This window comes from Phascolarctos cinereus, unplaced genomic scaffold, assembly GCF_003287225.1.
Source record: "Phascolarctos cinereus isolate Bilbo 61053 unplaced genomic scaffold, phaCin_HiC Scaffold_2;HRSCAF=192, whole genome shotgun sequence".
Taxonomy (NCBI): Eukaryota; Metazoa; Chordata; class Mammalia; order Diprotodontia; family Phascolarctidae; genus Phascolarctos; species Phascolarctos cinereus.
In genome coordinates, this window is record NW_027555625.1 from 298,330,294 (window position 1) to 298,349,806 (window position 19,513).

At 37.2% G+C, this 19,513-nt stretch overlaps 1 protein-coding gene across 4 annotated transcripts in view; it reads left to right on the top strand.

The window, feature by feature from the left end:
* MAPKAP1 (MAPK associated protein 1) overlaps window positions 1-19,513 on the top strand; it is a 319,648-nt gene that overhangs the window by 58,653 nt on the left and 241,482 nt on the right. For 3 of the 4 annotated variants that reach the window (XM_020967543.2, XM_078150124.1, XM_020967541.2), the window contains one exon: window positions 18,377-18,525. In XM_020967543.2, the coding sequence (XP_020823202.1) occupies window positions 18,377-18,525 (149 nt within the window). The remainder of the gene's footprint in view (window positions 1-18,376; window positions 18,526-19,513) is intronic. The other variant, XM_020967542.2, reaches the window with a different exon arrangement.

Here is a 19,513-nt window from a genome sequence, read left to right on the forward strand (position 1 = left end):
ATCCTGCAACTTTGTTGATACTATTGTTTCAATTCATTTTTAAAATTTGCCTCTAGGATTCTCTGTAGACTTTCATAATTATCTATAAAAGTCATGATTTTGCTTTGTGCTTATTCCATTTATTTTTCTTGTCTTATTATTATATCAAGCATTTCTAGAATTACATCAAATACTAGTGGTAATAATAGACATCATTGTTTTAACTCTGCTTTTTTTAGTTTAGATAGTTTAGTTAGATGTGATTTACGTTATTATAGACAGGCCCACTTACTCCTATGTTTTTAAATATTTTTAATATTAAGGGTATTTTATTTTTTCAGTAGCCTTTTCTGCATTTATCAGTATAACAATATGATTTCTAACATTTTAAATTATTAAGATGATAAATTATTTTTGTTTTTCTGATATTCAACCCTGCTTTCCTAGTATAAATCCAACCTGCTCATAATGCGTAATCATTTTTAGTATTTTTCTTGTTGCCAGTATTTAGTATGTTTGCCTTATCAATATTTTTTATGAAATATATTTGCGTTGCTATTCATTAGTGATGTCTGTTTATAGTTTTCTCTCTGTTTTTTGTTTTTTTCTGGTTTAGGTTTCAAGACCATATTTGTATCATAGCAGGAATTTGGTAGAATTCCTCCCTTTTTTCGTGAACAATTCATGTAAGATTGGAGTTAATTATTCTTTGAACATTTGGTATAATTCACTAGTGGAATCATCTCATCCTAAGATTTTCTTCTTTAAGAATTGATTTATGGTTGTTGAATTTCTTTTTGCTCATCTGTGCTCACATGGGCTTACTTTGACTCCTACCTGACTTTTTCTGTTACCCAGGGTTGTATAAGAGAGCCTCCTATTTTTTCCCTTTGTATTTCAGATCAGTATTTGATCTGCTCCCTTTTGATGCTTTTGTTGGAATTCTTGCTTGATTCCCGTGTGGCCTTTCATGCTACAGTCATCAGAGGAAATCCCCATATTATGTATGTCATTTCTGATTTATGAGTTATTTCTAAACCAGCCATCTGCTTATAATCAGATCACTGAAGTTATCTTGTAATTTTTCTAAGTTCAATTGTTTTTTAGTATTTGGATTTTTTTTTTCAGGTATCTACATCATCATTTCTTCCAATACCTCAAGATTCAATACATGCAAATGCTTCTTTGGGGTTTTAGACATTCTGTGTTCCAAATTAACCTTGTGTGGGCAGGGCCAAGATGGCAGATTGAATTAAGCATTTCTGCTGAGCTCTCCAAAACCTCTAAACAACTTTTTAAACATGAGTCAAATCAAATTCTGAGCAGAATAACACACACAAAAAAGGTCAAAGTCACTCATTTTTCTAGCCCAGTACAGCTTAGGAGGACTGAAAGAGGTCTGTGGATGCTAGGGTAGAAGTTCATCAGAAGTGAGGTGTGGCAGAAGTGACACTGACTGGGAGACTGGAGGCAGTGGTGGCATTAGGAATGCTCAGTGCCTTAGATGATAAGAGGACTCAATATCTGATCAGGGAAATATTAATAGCATTGGGTGCCAGTCTGGACATAATCTGACAGCTCCTTTGCCCATTAGCCAGTTGTGGGTTGAAGTTCCAGGGTAGAGAACAGCAGAAGATTTGCTGTTGTGAGGGAGCAGAGGCCCTGTCTAGGTAAGGACCAGAGCACAGACCAGGAGGATAGTGACCAGAACTCTCCCTTGATCATATCATGTTGGAAGCACCAAAAAGCTACAGGACCCCAGATCTAGCCAAAGAAACTTAGGCTGACCATCTCTCCCAGAGTTGAATAGAGCCCAACTCAGACATAAAATCCAAAGTCAAGAAAGAAGCTGGAAAAATGAGCAAGTAACAAAAACAGAACTTGAAAGCTTTTGTGGCAGCAGGGAAGCTGAAGACCCAAACTCAGAAGACAATGACTTGAAAATATCTATAAGCAGAGCTTCAAAGAAAAATGCATATTGGACACAAACCCAACAACTCCTAGAAGAGCTAAAGAAATAGATTTTTTTTAAAAAGCAAAAATGATTAAAAAGTCAGATAATAGAGGTAAAGGAAAAATTGGGAAAAGAAATAAGTGCAATGTAAGGAAATTATAAAAAGAGAATGAATAGTTTGGTAAAAGGTACAGAACCTCACTTGAGGAAGTAACTCCTTAAAAATTAGAATTGGTCAAATGGAATTTAATGATTCAGTGATACATCAAGAAACAATAAAACAAAGCCAAATAGTGGAAAAAAGAAGAAAATATGAAATATCTCATTGGAAAAACAAGTGACCTGGAAGATAGATCAAGAGATCTATTTTTAATTAAAATTAGATTGAGAGATCTAATTTAAGATTTATTGGGTTACCTTAAAGTCATGATTAAGAAAAAGAGCCTAGACATCATATATTAAGAAACTACAAAAGAAAATTGCCCTGATATCACAGAACCAGAGAGCAAAGTAGAAATGGAAAGAATCCATCTATCACTTCCTGAAGGAGATACTGAAATGAAAACTCCTGGGAACATTACAGTCAAATTCTAGAGCTTCTAGGTCAAGGGAAAAAATATTGCAAACAGTCAGAAAGAAATCATTCAAATACTCTGGAGCCACAAGATTTAGCAGCTGCCACAATAAAGGAGTAAAGGACTTGCAATGCAATATTCTAGAAGGCAAAGTAGCTAGGATTATAACCAAGAATAATCTCTTCAGAAAAGCTGAGTATAATCTTAAAACAGGAAAAAAGATATTTAATGAAATAGAGGACTTTCAAGCATTCCTGATGAAAAGACCAGAGCTAAATAGAAAATTTGACTTTCAAACGCAAGGCTTAAGAGAAGTGTAAGGGGGCAGCTAGGTGGCACAGTGGATAGAGCAACGGCCCTAGAGTCAGGAGGACCTGAGTTCAAATTTGGTCTCAGACCAGACACTTGACACTTACTGGTGTGACACTGGGCAAGTCACTTAACCCCAGTTGCCTCGTACAAAGAAAAAAAAAGAGAGAGAAGCATAAGAAGGTAAACATGAGAGAAATCATAAAAGTCTGAAAAAAGATAATACTTGTAACTCCTAAAAATCTTACCATTATTAGGGTAGTTAAAAGGATTTTGCATAGACAGAGGGCATGGGTGCTTACTCTCTTGTGTTTGGGATGATCTCAGAAATGAATGGAAGGGTGAGAAAGAGGGATGCCTTAGGAGAATGGGGAAGAGAGAGGAAGAATGGGGAAATTATCTTGCACAAAAAGGCATGTAAGGAAGAATTTTTCCAAGTTACCTTGTGTATCTCACCTCTTTCCCTTGACCAGATACTTTCTTTTCTCGTGTGAAAACTGAGATTGTTTTATCTCTTGAGCATCTTTTGTTATATCCTCTTCCATTTTATATCTTCTGTATATGTATGTGTATGAATAAAAACATATATAATGTGTTTTATAGGCACACACACATACATAAAATAAGAGAATGAGTGTTCTCTCTGCAACTGTGCTAATCTCTTATATAATTGAAGGAAATAGTTTTCCTAGTTTGTTTTGCTACCTCTATTAACAAAGCTAAATATTTCTTGCTTTCTTCACAGAATTTCCTGTAAGCCCTGGTGTTAATGCTTTATCTATTTTAGCCACAGATTTTATTACGTCGTGTTTCTGGAGTGACAAATGACTATCTGAATATCCCTACATTCATTTAGAATGCTATGTTCATTGCTTTTCCATCCTTTTGTCCAACTCTTGCTTTGTCGGTCTGTCTAACTGTGAAACTTATCCTTGTATTCTGTGTATGTGCTGTGTATAACTACCCTCACTACCTTTGAGACTGCTATTTACATGTGTGGCATTTTCCAGAAGCCTGGCCATAGATTATAGAGGTAGTGAAGTATAGGGGAAAGAGTACTGAATATTAATTTTCCACTAGGCCTGTCTTCCCCCCAACTATCTTCCTTAATTGTTTATAAATGTTTCCCGTAGTAAATTGCAGTTTGGTTTGAAATATAGTCCTTAATGCTATGTGGACATCAAAAAGCAAACTAGAAAGTAAAGAGTGATGACTGAATCTATTCATTGAAAGTACAGATAGAGTTCTCTAGACGATGTATTACTGTTATGTCTGCATAATAGATCTTTAGTAATGTCAAATATGTCCTGATTGATGATTATAGATATACTTATCTATACACTGATAAAACATGATTAGAACCATCCCACTTTTATGGGAAAGAATACTGGACTTGGCGTCAGAAGATCTGTATTTGGGTCCTCTTTACTAGGAATTGTCTGTGACTATCTCCCATACCTGGAATGCTCTGCCTCCTGGCTTCCTTTGGGTCCCAGCTAAAATCTACAGGAAGCCTTTGTCAGTCCTTCTTAATTTTAGTGCCTTTGTTAATAATTTTCTATTTATCCTATATGTATGTGTGTGTGTGTGTGTGTGTATATATATGTATATATATATGTAAATATTTATATATAGCTCATTTGTGCATATTTATTTACTTGTTATCTTCCCCATTAGATTGTGAAGTCTTTGGGGGCACGTACTGGTTTTTGCTTTTTTTCTGTATTCCCAGTCCTTAACACAGTGCCTGGCACATATTAGACCTTTAATAAATGCTTATTGCCTGAATGACTTGGCCAGTAAGAGTAATAATGTGTAATGAAGTAGGAAAGATAATCTGGGGCCAAGTTGTGAATGACTTTAAAAGATAAACAGAGGAGTTTATATCTGGTTCTAGAAGCAGAAGGGAGCTACTGTAGTTTATTGAATTGGGAAATGACATCCTTATATCTGTGCTTAAGGAAGATCACTTTAAGAAGGATTGTGTAAGATGAATTGTAGTGGAGAGAACTTGGAAACAGGGAAACAAATTAGGAGGCCATGGTAATAGTTTGGGTGAGAGGTGATAGCCTGAACTTAGAGAATTTGTTTTATGAGTAGAGAGAAGATGTTGGATGGGAAAAAAATTGAACATTTAAATGGCAAGATGTCAGAACTGATTGGGGAAGCGAGAAACAGGCAGACAGGAAGAGAATAATGTTATGAAAACCCAATGAAGAAAATATCTTGCATCAAATGTAGCAGACTGAGAAGAGACAGTCTAATGTGGCAGCTAGGAGGTCATCAGTAACTTTGGAGAGAGCAATTTCAGTTGAGTTGTCTGAAGGCAGTTTGCAAAAGATTAATGAGTGAGTGACATGTGGAAGTGGAGGCAGTGAGTGTAGACAAATTTTTCAAGAATTTGGCTGAAAAAGGGAGAAGAGATGCAGGACAATAGCTTAAGGGATAGGAAGGTCTAGTGAATTTTTAAGGATGGGCAAGACTTGAGCATGTCTGAGGGGACTTTGGAAGGAACCAGTAGGTAGGGAAAAATTGAAGATTAGAGAGATGGGGGTTTTCTGCTGGAGAAAATAGCATTAAAGGCACATATGAAAGAGTTGGTTTTGGCAAGAAAGTGGGAGAAAATAGGATTTTGGGGTGAGAGAAGTAAGAGATGTCATGATCAGTAGTTTTAGTTGTTTCACTAAAGTAAGAGGTTAGGTCCTCAGGTGAGTGGGTGGGATGAGGAGGAAGTATGAGAGACTTGAGAAAAGAAAAGGTTGGGAACATTTTTCTAATAGGGAGGAGAATAGAGAATCAGAAAAGAACAAACTGATTGCCTTGTGGTAATGAATGAGGACTGAGTTGAGATTGGATAAAATAAATCTATAGTCTACCCCGTCATCAGTTCATGCTATTCATGTCTCCTGCCCCATCAAAATCCTGGTAACTGTTGTTTACAGACCCTTAGAGGTCACTTCTCTTTCTTCCTCATTCAGTTTTGGTATCTGACTCACAATTTTTCTCTTCCTTCCCAACTCCTGTCCTCATACTAGGAGATTTAGCATACATTTTGAGTGTCCTTCAAACTCCTTAACCACTCAGTTTTTCACCCTACTCACTTCCCATGGGCTACTCATCCATCCCATCTCAGACACACACTTATGGTTATACTGTTGATCTTTCCATCACCCATAGCTGCACCATCTCCATGGTCAAGAATTCTAAAATCTCACTGTAAGATCATAACCTATTGGCTTTTTTCCTGTTTCTGTCCTCTTTTCCCTATCTTGACCTGTTGATGAACCATTCCAGTTCTGTGGTGTCCTCCTCTCTTGAATCCTTAGCCCCTTTATCATAGCAGCAGTTATGCCCAGCAGCCCTGGATCACCCTCAACATTTGTTGCCTTCATGCCTGGACATGTGCTGCTGAAGGAAGGTAGAGAAAATCACAATGACTGAGTCCACTACAAATTTATGTAACACAGCTTCACTTGGGCCTTCATTACTGCTAGGCAAATCCTGCTATATCTTGGTGATAAACCCAGTATTCCACTCTCCACAGTGGCTGTTCCAAACTTTTTCATCCTCCTTAAATGTGAGAACAAGGTTCCTCTTCCCCCCATTCTCTCAGCTGAAAAATCTTGCTTCACATTTTACAGAAAAAATTAAGGTCATTCATGGCACACTCCCTCTTCTCTTCCTCAGCTCCCATCACTTCAACATGTGAGACAGGGGTGAAGGAGGAGAAAGTTGACAGGTAGCAACTGAATATATGCTCTCAGGACACTTAGTTTTCTTGGATACAACAGTATACATACAATTAAGTATATACAAAACAAATAGAAGGCAGATAAGGAGGAGTGCACATTGGAAAATGATGAGATCAGGAAAGGCTTCATGAAACAAGGACTTCTATGAGGGAGTAGTGAGAAGGCATTTCAGATAAGGGAGATGCCCAGTGCAAAGACACTGAGTCAGGAGAAGGAATGTGCTTTGTGAAAAAGTGTAAGATGGCATATTTGGTTAGGTTGCAGAGTATGAGAAGGTTGGAAAATATAATAGGTTGGAAAAGTAGGTTAGGGCCAGTTTATAAGAACTTTAATAGCTAAAGTGGGGCTTAAAGTTGAGCCTGGAGGCAATAGGGAGCCGTTGGAGTTTATTGAATTAAGGAAGTGATATGGTTAGACCTCTGCTTTAGCAGCTATGGGGTAAATGAATTGGAGAGGCGGGAAACATTTGAGCCAGGGAGACCAATTAGGAAGCCTTTGCAGTCGTTAAGTCAAGAGGTGATGAGGGCCTGAACAAAGGTGGTAGCCATGCTGTTACATTTACTTTATGACAAAACTGTGTGATATGATTATATCCTTTGTATTTTTTAAAAATTAAGCTGTTCAGCAAACAAGCTTTTCCATCCAACTTGAAAAAAGGAAAAAAACAACACCCTTGCAACAAGTACACACAATCAAAGCAAAACAAGTTTCCATATTGGCCATGACCAAAAATGTGTTTCATTCTGCTTATTTAGGCCATCATCTGTCTGTTACAAGTTTGGGATTATTTGTCCTCTTTAGTCCTCTGGAAGCATGGTTGATTATTGTATTGATCATGTGTAGAGAAACTTTCAAAATTGTTCATTTTTACAGTGTTTGTTAGAACATAAATTGTTCTCATGGTTCTGCTCACTTCACTTTCCATCAGTTCATACAAATCTTTCAAGTTTTTTTTCACTGTCCGTTTTATCATGTCTTATAGTGTAGTAATATTGCATTGCTTTTATATAATGTAATTTATTTAGCCATTCTCCAGTTGATGACAACCCATTTAGTTTCCAGTTCTTTTTAGCTATTGTATCTTCACATACACCCTAGAAAGGTTTCATCTTTTTGGTACTAGCCAGAGCTTTTCAAAGCTTTTTCATAAGAACTTATTTAATGCATTTCTTGCTTTGTGTATAAACTTGTGCAAAAGTTGTATTTTTTAAAGTGTACTGTTTTAGTACAAAAAGGAACTTGAGACTTTCTGATTCTGTCTCCTCAGTTTGCAGATAAGAAACAGCCAACAAAAGGAAATGACTTGCCCAAGTTCACATAGTTAGTAGTAAGTAGTTCTGCCTCTTGAACCCAGGTCATTTGATTCCCACTCCAGTCCTTCACCATATTTTAAAATAATTTTAAAAAGAAACAGTGGATACAATCATATCACATAGACACAGTTTTGTCATAAAGTAGTATAATGAAATGGCTACCACCTTTGTTCATTTCACCATATATATTATATTTGGTTTTGTGAAATCCTATCATTTATTATCTTGGTCAGTTTTCCGTCTCTTTCCTTCTTAGTAGAATTATTGACTTAACTATCAATTTCTAATCTTACCCCCTTTACTTTCCCTGTGTAAAATTAATAATTTAAAGCTTAAATATTAGGAAAGAAGATGTCATATAAAATTAGACTTTTAGCATGAAATAAGCCCAGCTGGTGGTACATGTCATGTGTCAAAATTGGAGATAGGTAAGTAGTTTTAGTTTTAGTTTTCCTTCTTTCTTTGTTAGAAAATTTAAGAACTTTGGTTTTCAGTTAAACAACCTTAAAAAGAAAATCTCATGATTACTCTTATCACAAAAGAAATCCTTGACCCTAGTTATATGCTATTATACAAGTCACAGCCCCTTTCTTGGCCTCAGTTTCCTCTTCTGTGAAACGAGGGAGGTTGACTTAATGATATCTGGGATTCTTTCAGTTCTTCAGTTTCATTATTGCACATCATTTCATTTTGTTAAATTCAGGTAAACTTCAAAATCTCAGTTCTGCTATTTTAATACCTTTGTGACCTTGGGCAGGTCACTTCAACTCTGTGTAATGTAAGGGGTCATAGAATGCTAGAATTGGAATATATAAGCAATATTGAGGTGAGCTTTTAATTTGTGCTTCCTGCCATTCTTGAAAAGGATTTTTCCATTTTACTCTTGAGCAGTTTTTGATAATTAGAAATAATTTACATAATAGACAGCTGTTAAGGAATATGTTTATCATAAGAGGGAGAAAAATTAGCATATTTTGTTTCCAGAAATTAAGAGACTTTTAGTAATGGTTTTATCCTATTGTTGATTTATTTCCTGTGTTGTGTACTAATTTATTTGAAGGAAATTTTTTTTATCGTGGACTTGACAAACACCAACACATAGTGACAATTTCCACATGCAAAGAGCAGAAAAGATAATTTCATACGAAACCACAGATCTCCAATGCACCCAACTTTAAAAAGAAATAATAAATTCAGCATGTTAGTTTCAAAGCTATCCTGCTTATCTTTGTTTCTGAATTTTCTGTATATTCTTTAAATGTTCCTTTGATACTTTTTTTTGTGTCACTCTCACTAACCACCACTCTGGCCTTCCCATCCTCCTGAAAAAAAAATGCCTTCTAAGGCTGTAATACAGGGCTGCTTAAACTTTTTCCACTAGTGACCCCGTCAGTGTTTCTTAAGCTATGGGTCACCATATGAGGTCATGAGTACAGTTTAAGAAGTATAGCAATACTTCTAATGTAACATATAAGTATGTTCAAATAAAATCACACATTCACCATGTCATAAAATGTAGTTACATTCTAATTTCAGATTTTGGTAAACATTATGACTATAGGTTTTCATCAAAATTGATGTCTTATTCAACAACGATTTTTAACTGAGTGATCTCTGATATTCCTCTAACATCATGTGTATTAAAGCCCATTTCAACTATACAGTTCTGTATTCTAGATTCCTATATTTTATGGTCATAGGTTAATAAGGTCATAGATTTAGACATAAAAGGGACTTTAGACAGCATTTGGTTCAACACGACAGTTTTACAGAGAGTGAAGATTGAAGCCAGAGAAATTAAATGACTTGACCATTGTCATACATGTTGTTAGTGGTAAGCCTTAAATTTGAACACATAGCCTTTGACTCATTGTCTTTATTAAATGCTTACTAAGTACTAGGCACTATGCTAAGTGTTGGAGATACAAAGCAAGATAAAAACAGTCCCTGCTCTAAAGAAGTTTATGTTCTGATGGAAGAGAAACCACATGTACAACTAGGCACATTTTTATTTATAGATACATACATACACATATGTATATGTATGCACCCACATGTATGTATGCACATATGTATGTAAGCACACATACGTGTATATGAGTATAAGTATATTATATAGAAAGCACTAATAGCTGGGTTACAGGTGAGAATAGCTTCTTGCTGAAAGTGGGACTTAGGTGAGTCTTGGAGAAAGATAAGGTAACCAGGGCTCCATGGAGGTGAGGGGCAGAGTATTCCAGCTATGGGGGATAGCCATCACAAAGGCACAGAAATGGAGTGTAGTGTTCCAGGGACTGCAAGCAGGTCAATGTAGTTAGAAAGTGTTTTTTTTTCCTTTTTGTTTATTTAGTATTTTATTTTTTCCCAGTTACATGTAAAAACAATTCTTAACATTTGTTTTTAAAACTTTAAGTTCCAAATTGTCTCCCTTCCTCCACACCGCCCCCGCCATTGAGAAGGCAAGCAATTCGATATAGGTTCTGCATATATAGTCATGCAAAACATAGTCCTGTTGTGAAAGAAAACATAGACCCCCCAAAAAAAACCTTCAAGAAAAATAAAGTTAAAAAGTGTGCTTCAATCTGTATTCAGACACTATCAGTTCTTTCTCTGGGAATGCATAATATTTTTCATTGTAAGTCCTTCAGAGTTGTCTGTCATTGTATTGCTGAGAAGAGCTAAGTCATTCACAGTTGATCGTCTTACAATGTTGCCGTTACTTTGTAAACAGTACGTTTCACTTTGCCATGAGTTCATGTAAGTCTTTCTAGGTTTTTCTGAGAGCATCCTGCTCATCATTTCTTATAGCACAGTAGTATTGCATCATAATCACATACCATGATTTGTTCGGCCATTCCCCAATTGATGAGCATCCTCTCAACTTCCAGTTCTTTGCCCCCAGAAAAGAGCTGCTATAGATATTTTTGTTATTATAGGTCCTTTTCCCTTTTTGTTTTTTTATCTCTTTTGGGATACAGGCCTAGTAGTGGTATTGCTAGGTTAAAGGGTATACATGGTTTATAGACCTTTGGGCATAGTTCCAAATTGCTCTACAGAATGGTTCAGTCAGTTCACAGCTCAACCAACAATGCATTAAAATCTAATTTTTCCCATGTCCCTTTCAACATTTGTCATTTCCCCAGTCTAATAGGTATGAGGTAGTACCTCAGGATTGTCTTAATTTGCATTTCTCCAGTCAATAGTGAGTTAAAGTATTTTTTCATATGGCTAGAGATGGCTTTGATTCCTTCATCTGAAAACTGTTCATATCTTTTGATTATCAATTGGGGAATGGCTCTTATTTTTACAAATTTGACTCAGTTTTCAATGTGTTTGAGAAATGAAGTCTTTATCAGAGAAACTTGCTTCAGAATTTTTTTTCCACAGTTACTATTGCTAAATGTCTTTCCCTCCATACTGTTTCACCTCCTGTTTATTCAGTTCTATCTCTCCTTCACCCTGTCCATCCTCAAAACTGTTTTGCTTCTGACTGTTCCCTCCCCCAATCTTCCTTCCCTTCTATCATGCTCCACCCCATTTCTTTTATCCCCTTCCCCTGCTACTTTTCTGTTGGGTAAGATAGATTTCTATATCCAATTGAGTGTGTATGTTATTCCCTCTTGGAGCTAGTTTTGATTAAATTAAGGTTCATTCACTCCCCCTCAGCTCCCCCCTCTTCCCCTCCACTGTAAAAGCTTTTTCTTGCCTCTTTTATGTGAGATAATTTACCCTCTTCTACCTCTCCCTTTCTCCTAGTACATTCCTCCTTCATCCCTTAATTTTATTTTTTTTAGATATCATCCCTTCATATTCAACTCACAGCTGTGCCCTCTGTCTATATACAGTCCTTCTATCTGCCCTACTAATAAGAAAGTTCTTTAGAATTACACGTATCTTCCCATGTAGGAAGGTAAACAGTTTAACCTTATTAAATACCTTATAATTTTCCTTTCCTGTTTACCTTTTTATGCTTCTCTTGAATCTTGTATTTGAAAGTCAGACTTTCTATTTAGCTCTTGTCTTTTCATCAAGAATGCTTAAAAGTCCTTTATTTCCATGACTATCCATTTCCCCCCTCTGATGGATTATACTCAGTTTTGCTCTGAGTAGGTGATTCTTGGTTATAATCCTAGATCCTTTGCCCTCTGGAATATCATATCACCAGTCTTCAGAACCTTGGATGTAGAAGCTGCTAAATCTTGTGTTAACCTGAAGGTGGCTCCATGATACTTGAATTGTTTCTTTCTGGATGATTTAAGTATTTCCTCCTTGATCTGGGAGTTTAGTAATTTGGCTATAATATTCCTGGGAGTTTTCATTTTGGGATCTGTTTCAGGAGGTTATCGGTAGATTCTTTCAATTTCTATTTTACTTCTATTTATTCTGGTTCTAGAATATCAGGACAGTTTTCATTCATAATTTCTTTAAAGATGATGCCTAGGACCTTTTTTTGATTATGGCTTTCAGGCAGTCCAATACTTTTAAAATTATCTCTCCTGTGTTTTTTTCCAGTTCAGTTGTTTTTCCAATGAGATATTTCACATTGTCTTCTATTTTTCATTCTTTTGGTTTAGTTTTATCTGTTTCTTGATTTCTCATAAAGTCATTAGCTTCCATTTGCTCCATTCTAATTTTCAAGGAATTATTTCTTCAGAGAATCTTTTTCTATTTGGCCAATTCTGCTTTTTAAGACATTCTTCTCATTTGCTTTTTGCACCTCTTTTTACCATTTTTTAAAAGGTGTTATTTTCTTCAGTATTTTTTGTACCTCCTTGACTAGGCTGTTGATTTGTTTTTCATAATTTTCTTGCATAACTCTCATTTCTCTTCCAAATTTTTCATCTACCTCTCTTACTTGGTTTTCAGAATCCTTTTTGAGCTCTTCCATGACCTGAGACCAATTCATGTTTGTCTTGAAGGCTTTGGATGTAGGAGCTTTTACTTCGTAACCTCATTCTGAGTGTGTATTTTGATCTTCCTTGTCACCATAGTAACTTTCTGTGGTCATAATTTTTTCTGTGGTTTGTTCATTTTCCTAGCCTATTACTTGACTTTTAACTCTTTGTTAAAGTAGGGCTCTGCTTCCAGGGTAGAAGTCTCAGTGTCCCAAGCTTCAGGGTTTTTGTGCAGCTCTTTTCAGAGATACTTTTAGGGACCTGTGGTATCATCTAACAAGAGGTGTGTTTACTACTCTTCTGGTCTGTGCTTTCATCTGTGAATGACCACAAGCACTCTTTTCTGCCCTGGAATTGTGAAGAGGGTCTTGGCTTCACTGTAGCACAAGCTGTGCTATGCTAGTGCTCTTACTCACCCTGGGACTGCCACCTAGGACTGTGACCTGTATCAGAGTATGGGCAAAGCAGCAGAGTCCTGCCTCAGTGCTAGCAAAGAAGGCCTCTGTAATCTCCTTCTGACCAGTTATTTGACCCTCTTACCATCTGTGGGCTGAGAGCTCCAGAAGCAGCTGCTGCATCTGATAATTCAATGTCTCCCAAGGCCTGCTCCTGGTTTTCTGCGGCTGGATCTGTGCAGGTGCAGCCTTCTCTGGACTGTGCTACACTCTCACCCAGGTGTGCTACTGTTGCCCTGAAGCCTCCTCCTGGTTTGCTGGGGCCCTAGCTGCACTGGCGCTGCATGCACTAGATTGCACTCCTCTCTCACCCTGGTATAACAGACCTTTTTTGCCAACCTCCTAAATTGTCTTGGGTTGGAAAATTGTTTCACTCTGGCTTTTTGTGGGTTCTGCCTCCTAGAATTTGTTTAGACTAATTTTTCAAAGGTATTTGGAGGGGTTTGGGAGAGGGTTCAGGTGAGTCCCTACATTTACTCCCAAGAGTTGAATTTTTGAAGGGGAATAAAGTGTAAAAAGATTGGAATGGGCCAGGTTATGAAGAGCTTTAAATTCCAAGCAGAGGACTTTCTTTTATATTTGATCTTGGAGATAATCAGGATCATGGTCAGTTGTATGATTTAGAAAAGTTACCTCGGCGGCTGAATGGAGGGGAGAAAGACTTGGAACTAGTTAGACAATCATTGCAGTAATCCAGGCAACATTCCTTTCAGTACTGATATTCCTTGAGAAGGCCATCTACAATCAATGCTTCTACTTCTTTTCCTCAGTCTGTATTCAGACCTCATCGTTTAGCTGAAACAGTGCTCTCCAAAGTTGCCAGCAATTTCTTAATTGCCAAATCTTGTGGCCTTTACTCAGTCCTTTTTGTTCCTGACTTCTCTGCAACCTTTAACACTGTTGATCACCCTCTTATGCTTGCTACTCTCTCTCTCTAGGTTTTTGTGACATTGCTGTCTTCTGGTTCTCTTTTACTTGTCTGATCACTCCTTTTTGGCCTCCTTTGCTGGATTTTCATCCAATTTGTATCTGCTAAGTGTGGGTGCCTCAGTCCTATTCTCTCCAATATGTTGTTTTACTTGGTGTTCTTATCAGTTCCCATGGATTTGATTATCATCTTTGTGGTAATGAATCTCAGATCTCTAAACATCCCTAACCCCCTCCTGAACTCTACTCTCACATCTCCAACTGCTTCTTGTACATCTGAAACTGAATGTCCCAAAGGTATTTTAAATTCAACATGTCTAAAACTGAACTTGTTATCTTTCCTTTTTCCCCACCAAATCTGCTTTTCTTTCTAACTTCTGTATTATAGCCATGCATCCCACCACCCTCCCAGACACCCAGACTAGCAGCTTAGGTTTCAGATATCATCCTTGACTCCTGACTCTCTCTCATCCCACTCCTGTATCAAATCACTTGTCAAGTCCTATGATTTTTACTTTCAAAACATCTTTTGCATATGCACCATTTTCCCTTCTGATACTGCAGCTTCTCTGGTACGGGCCTTCATCACCTTACTCCTGGACATAGCTTCTGATTGGTTTGCCTAAAGGTCATTCCCCATTCCTGTCTCTTCTCCACTCAGCCATCAGATTGCTTTTCCTAAACTCAGGTCTGACCATTTCACCTTCTTACTTGGTAAACTCAAGGGGTTCCCAGTTGCCTTCAGGATCACATATTGTATCTTCTGTTTAGATTTTAAAGCATTTCATAAACCTTTTTTTTCCCTACCTTTTCAGTCTTCTTATATTTTACTCCCTCCACATGCTCTTTGATCCAGTGACACTGACCTTTCTGTGTCTCAAAGAAAACAAACCATCTCTCAGTCCTGTGCATTTTCATTGATTGTCTTCCATGCCTGAAATTTTCTCCTTCCTCATCCGCATTTCCTGGTTTTCTTTGACTTCCTTTAGGTCCCAGCTAAAATCTCACCTTTTGAAAGAAGCCTTTCTTAATCTCCCTTATGTTAGTACCTTTCTTCTAAGTTTGTCTACCAATTTATGCTGTCTGCATCTTCTTTCTACATAGTTGTTTGCCTCTTGTCCTCATTAACTCTGTGAGAGTAGGGACTGTTTTTTCCCTTTATTGGTGTCCTCAGTGCTTCTCACAGATCCTGCACATAGTGGTGCTTAATACATGTTTGTTGACTTGACTTATTATGTTAGATTGGGACTCTTGCTTTTTTAAAAGCCTTTTATCAGCCTTTTCTATGGATTATTAGGAATGATTTTCACAGGTTGTTGTAATAAATCATAAGGCAGACTTTTTCAGCCAAATATACCAGAATTTGTACATCCAAATTAATGTTAGCCTTCAGAATAGTTGACCTTGGTAATTTGTATAATTATTATCGTTTACAAAGCACAAAATAAAATGATTCTATTTCTTAGCAAATTCATGAATAATGGTTTTGTTCATAGTTCTCTTATGGAAGATAATTATTTGTTTCCTTGTGTAAGACCCAAGTTTTCTTAAGGATCACCACTGTATCTGAATGTAGTCTTAAATTAGGTACCTGCTACCAAGTATAAAATTTGTTTTGTCTTGGAAACTAAAGTTCTTATAATAAAGACAGAAAAACTAACTTAAAACTGTGATTTTTTTTTTTTTTACTTCAAATCAAGTGCTGTTTCTACCACATGAAGCTGCTCTGGTTAATTTCTTCTTCCCATCTAGTCAACTGTTTTAATTTAGGTATTGTCTGTAGCTCAGAATGTTTTCATCTATCTTTCAGTGTCCTTCAATGCTTGGTTTCACAATGGCTTCATTTTACATTTTTATCAGGGACTCAGAAGAAGACATAGGATTGTAAAGTTACAAAAATATGTCGATGACCTGAAGCTGGAAATGATTTCTGGTACCAGGAATAACAGAAACAGAGTATCAAAAAAGACACCAGGAAGCTAGCTTGCTCTCTCTCTCTTTTTTTTTTTTTTGCTTTTAGAAGGCTAGTTTTCTTGCCCTGACCTAGTTATAACACATCTAAAGTATTCTGTTTGGTTCTCGGTGCCACATTTTGTGTTCAGCATTGATAGGGTGGAGCAGTGATGTGAATGAAAGATTTTAAACTTGTGTCAGGATCAATAAAAAAAAATTGGGTATGCTTAACCTGGAGAATAGCCCTGGAGAATAGACTCAAGCACCATCTTATAGGAAGCCTTTACTGATCCAGTCTGCTAGTGCCTTCTCTGCAGTGGAGGTAAGGAAAGCATGCCATCCAGGCTAGTATGATGGCGCAAAAACAGGTGATGGAGTTGGAGGAACAAAAAGGCCAGTTTGGGTGGATCACAGCGCAATGATCAGTGAGACTGGGAAGATAGGGGGAGCCATGTTGTAAATGGCTTTAAAAAACTAAACAAAGGAGTTTATATTTGATCCCAGAACAGGGTTCTTGACTGTTTTCTATATCAGGGAGGCCTTTAGCAATCTGATGAAGTCTATAAGACCACTTATCAGAATAATGTTTTTATAAATGCATAAAATAAAATGCGTAGGATTATAATAGGAAACTGGTAATGTTGAAATAAAGGGGGATGTGTGTGAGAGAGAGAGTTGGAGATAATGGCAAGGAGTGCTAAGATGAAGAGAATGGGAGGAAAAGGAGTTCAAGTCAAATAAATTTGATTTTGGCAACAAAGTAAGAGAATCAAGATCCACATCAGCTAAGAGAGAATGAGGAAAGAGAAATATAGGAGGCTTAAGGAGGAAAGAGAAGGTTTGGAATTAGGGAAGTTTGTAGGAAGTGAGATAGGGGATCAATTAAAGAAGAATATAAAGATTGCCTTGGTGCTGTGAAGGGCCAGTTAGAGTTGGATAATATGAATTTGTCATGTACCCAGTCAGCTGGTTGTGGGGTTTTCCTTAGCTGCTTTTAGCAGCTGGTGTGTAGGAGGAAACAGTTGAGTTCCCTGTCACTAGAGCTGTTCACATAGAAGCTGAATGACTGTTTCCCTTGGATTTTGTAGATGGATTTCTCCCTCAGGTAGGGTGTGGACTAGAAAGTCTCTGATTACTCTGATTATGCTGTCTCCTGGCTAGTGCTCTTTCTACTTGGACACATTTCTGTTTTTTAGGAACAGATGGGAATTGGGGGGTAGTCTTGGGAGAGGTATTAGGTACATATGTTATACTCTAGTTGACTCTATAAAGATAGTAAATACATCAAACATAAAGAAGGTAAACAAAGATAGTAAAACAAGGGGCAAGAGGAAGTGAGTTGTTGGTCTCCGAATGACCTTTGAGAGCCTCATTGTGATTTTTTTCTTGAATCTTGTGGTCCTAATGTATGTCTCTGAATAATGCTGTTTCCAGACATAATCTTGATGAAGACTGTCACATTCTGCTGCTTGGAGCTTCTTCTTCAAGCCTCTCCTCATTCAATTCCATCCTTCACACAATTGCTAAAATGGTTTTCCTTAAGTGCAGAACTGATCATCTCCCTCCTCTGATAAACTCCAGTAGTTTCTTGTTGCCTCTGGGATGGAATATAAGGCTGTTTAACCTTTAAAGCTCTTCAGAACTGGTTGCCAACTTATCTGTCCAATCTTCTTTTGTATCATTCTCCTTCCCATACTCTTTCATCCTGCTATCTTGGACCTCTTGGTGTTCCTCATATATACTGCTTCATTTCTTTCTTGGTGTGTTTACAATGGATATTCCCCATGCCTCCCATGTGTATCTAACCTTCTTGACCTAAAAGAATCCATCTCTTCATGATGCAACAACTTAAGCACCATTTTATGACTGAAGCTTTTCCTAATTCCCCCAACTGCTGATGTCCTCCCTCCCTAACTACTATATATTTACTGTATTTTTCTGCATATATCTATATGTAGACATTTGTATTTATCCTATAGTTATTCTATGTATATGTATGTGTATATATATATGTGTATATGTATGCGAGTATATTTTTGTTTATACATAGACATATATACACATATACTTACCTTTTTCCTTAGTAGAGTATAAACTTTGTATTTGTATCCCCACTGCCCAGGGCAGTGCCTGGCACACAGTACGTACTTAATGTTTGTTGATTTAGGATGGCATGTATTTTATATACCTTAAAGTTCTCAACACCTTACTAGTAATCATTTTTCATCATGTAGGCATTTTTTTTTCTCCCTTTTCTATCACAGCAGAGGAGCTCAGCTCGTTGTTTGAAAAAAAGAACTTCAAAGTCAAGTCTTCGAGTGTGGGGAAGCCATCACTCCTCTCCGTACGCCTAGAGCAATGCCCGCTCCAGCTGAATAATCCTTTTAATGAGTATTCCAAATTTGATGGCAAGGTAGGTAAAAGTGATCCCTATTATCTTTTATTAAATCAGGAAAAACTGCTTTGAGGAATCCACTGTCCTGTTTTGCTGTTTTGTTAGGCAAATGAGTTAACCAGAAACCCCTTGTCGAAAATGTTCTTAAAGTATATCTACTCAGTACAGCCTAGGGCAAAGCATTTAATAGTTCTTGGATGAATCAGGGTGTTGCTGTGACTCTGTGCCAACTTTCTGAACATAATACTCATTGGCTGGGACTTCACTGGTAAAAACCTGGGAAGATTGAGCTCCATGTGTTCTGCTCCTCGGACTTATGGATGTTTTGCTGTGATTGTTTTTCCTCGTGATCATAGCACTAACAGGACTAAACAGTAGTTCTGGGCTAAGATTGAAGAGACCTGAATTTGAATACCACTCTGTTGATAACTAGCTCTTGGACCTTGAACAGATAACCAATAAAGTACCAGGCACTGTGCTAAGCACTGGGGATACAAAAAGAGGCAAATAAATAATACTGCTAATAATAAATAACAGTATAACAAGTGACAATGAATAGCATAATCATAACCAGCATTTATATAGCACTTCGCGGTTTGCAAAGTGCTTTTGCCCTTGCAATGCTATGAAACAGGTATTGTTATTCCCATTTTACAGGTGTGAAAACTGAGGTAGAGAGAAGTTAAGTGACTTGCTTAGGGTCACACAGCTAGTAAGTGTCTGAGGCAGGATTTGTGTTCCTTTTCCTGACTCAAGGTCCAGTGCTCTATCCACTGTGCTGCCACATAGCTGCCCCATCTATGGGCCCAGTTTCCTGATATATAAAATGGAGTCTGGGGGGTAAAGTAAAAAGGCCATTGGATTCAGAGTTAGAAGACCTGAATTTGAAGCCCTGTGCTACACTTTATTATTATCTTAAGCAAGTCACATTACTTTTCTTGGTTTCTTCTGTTTCTTCAGCAGTCCAGTGATAGAGCTGTGTTAAATTATTTCTAAGGTCTCTCTG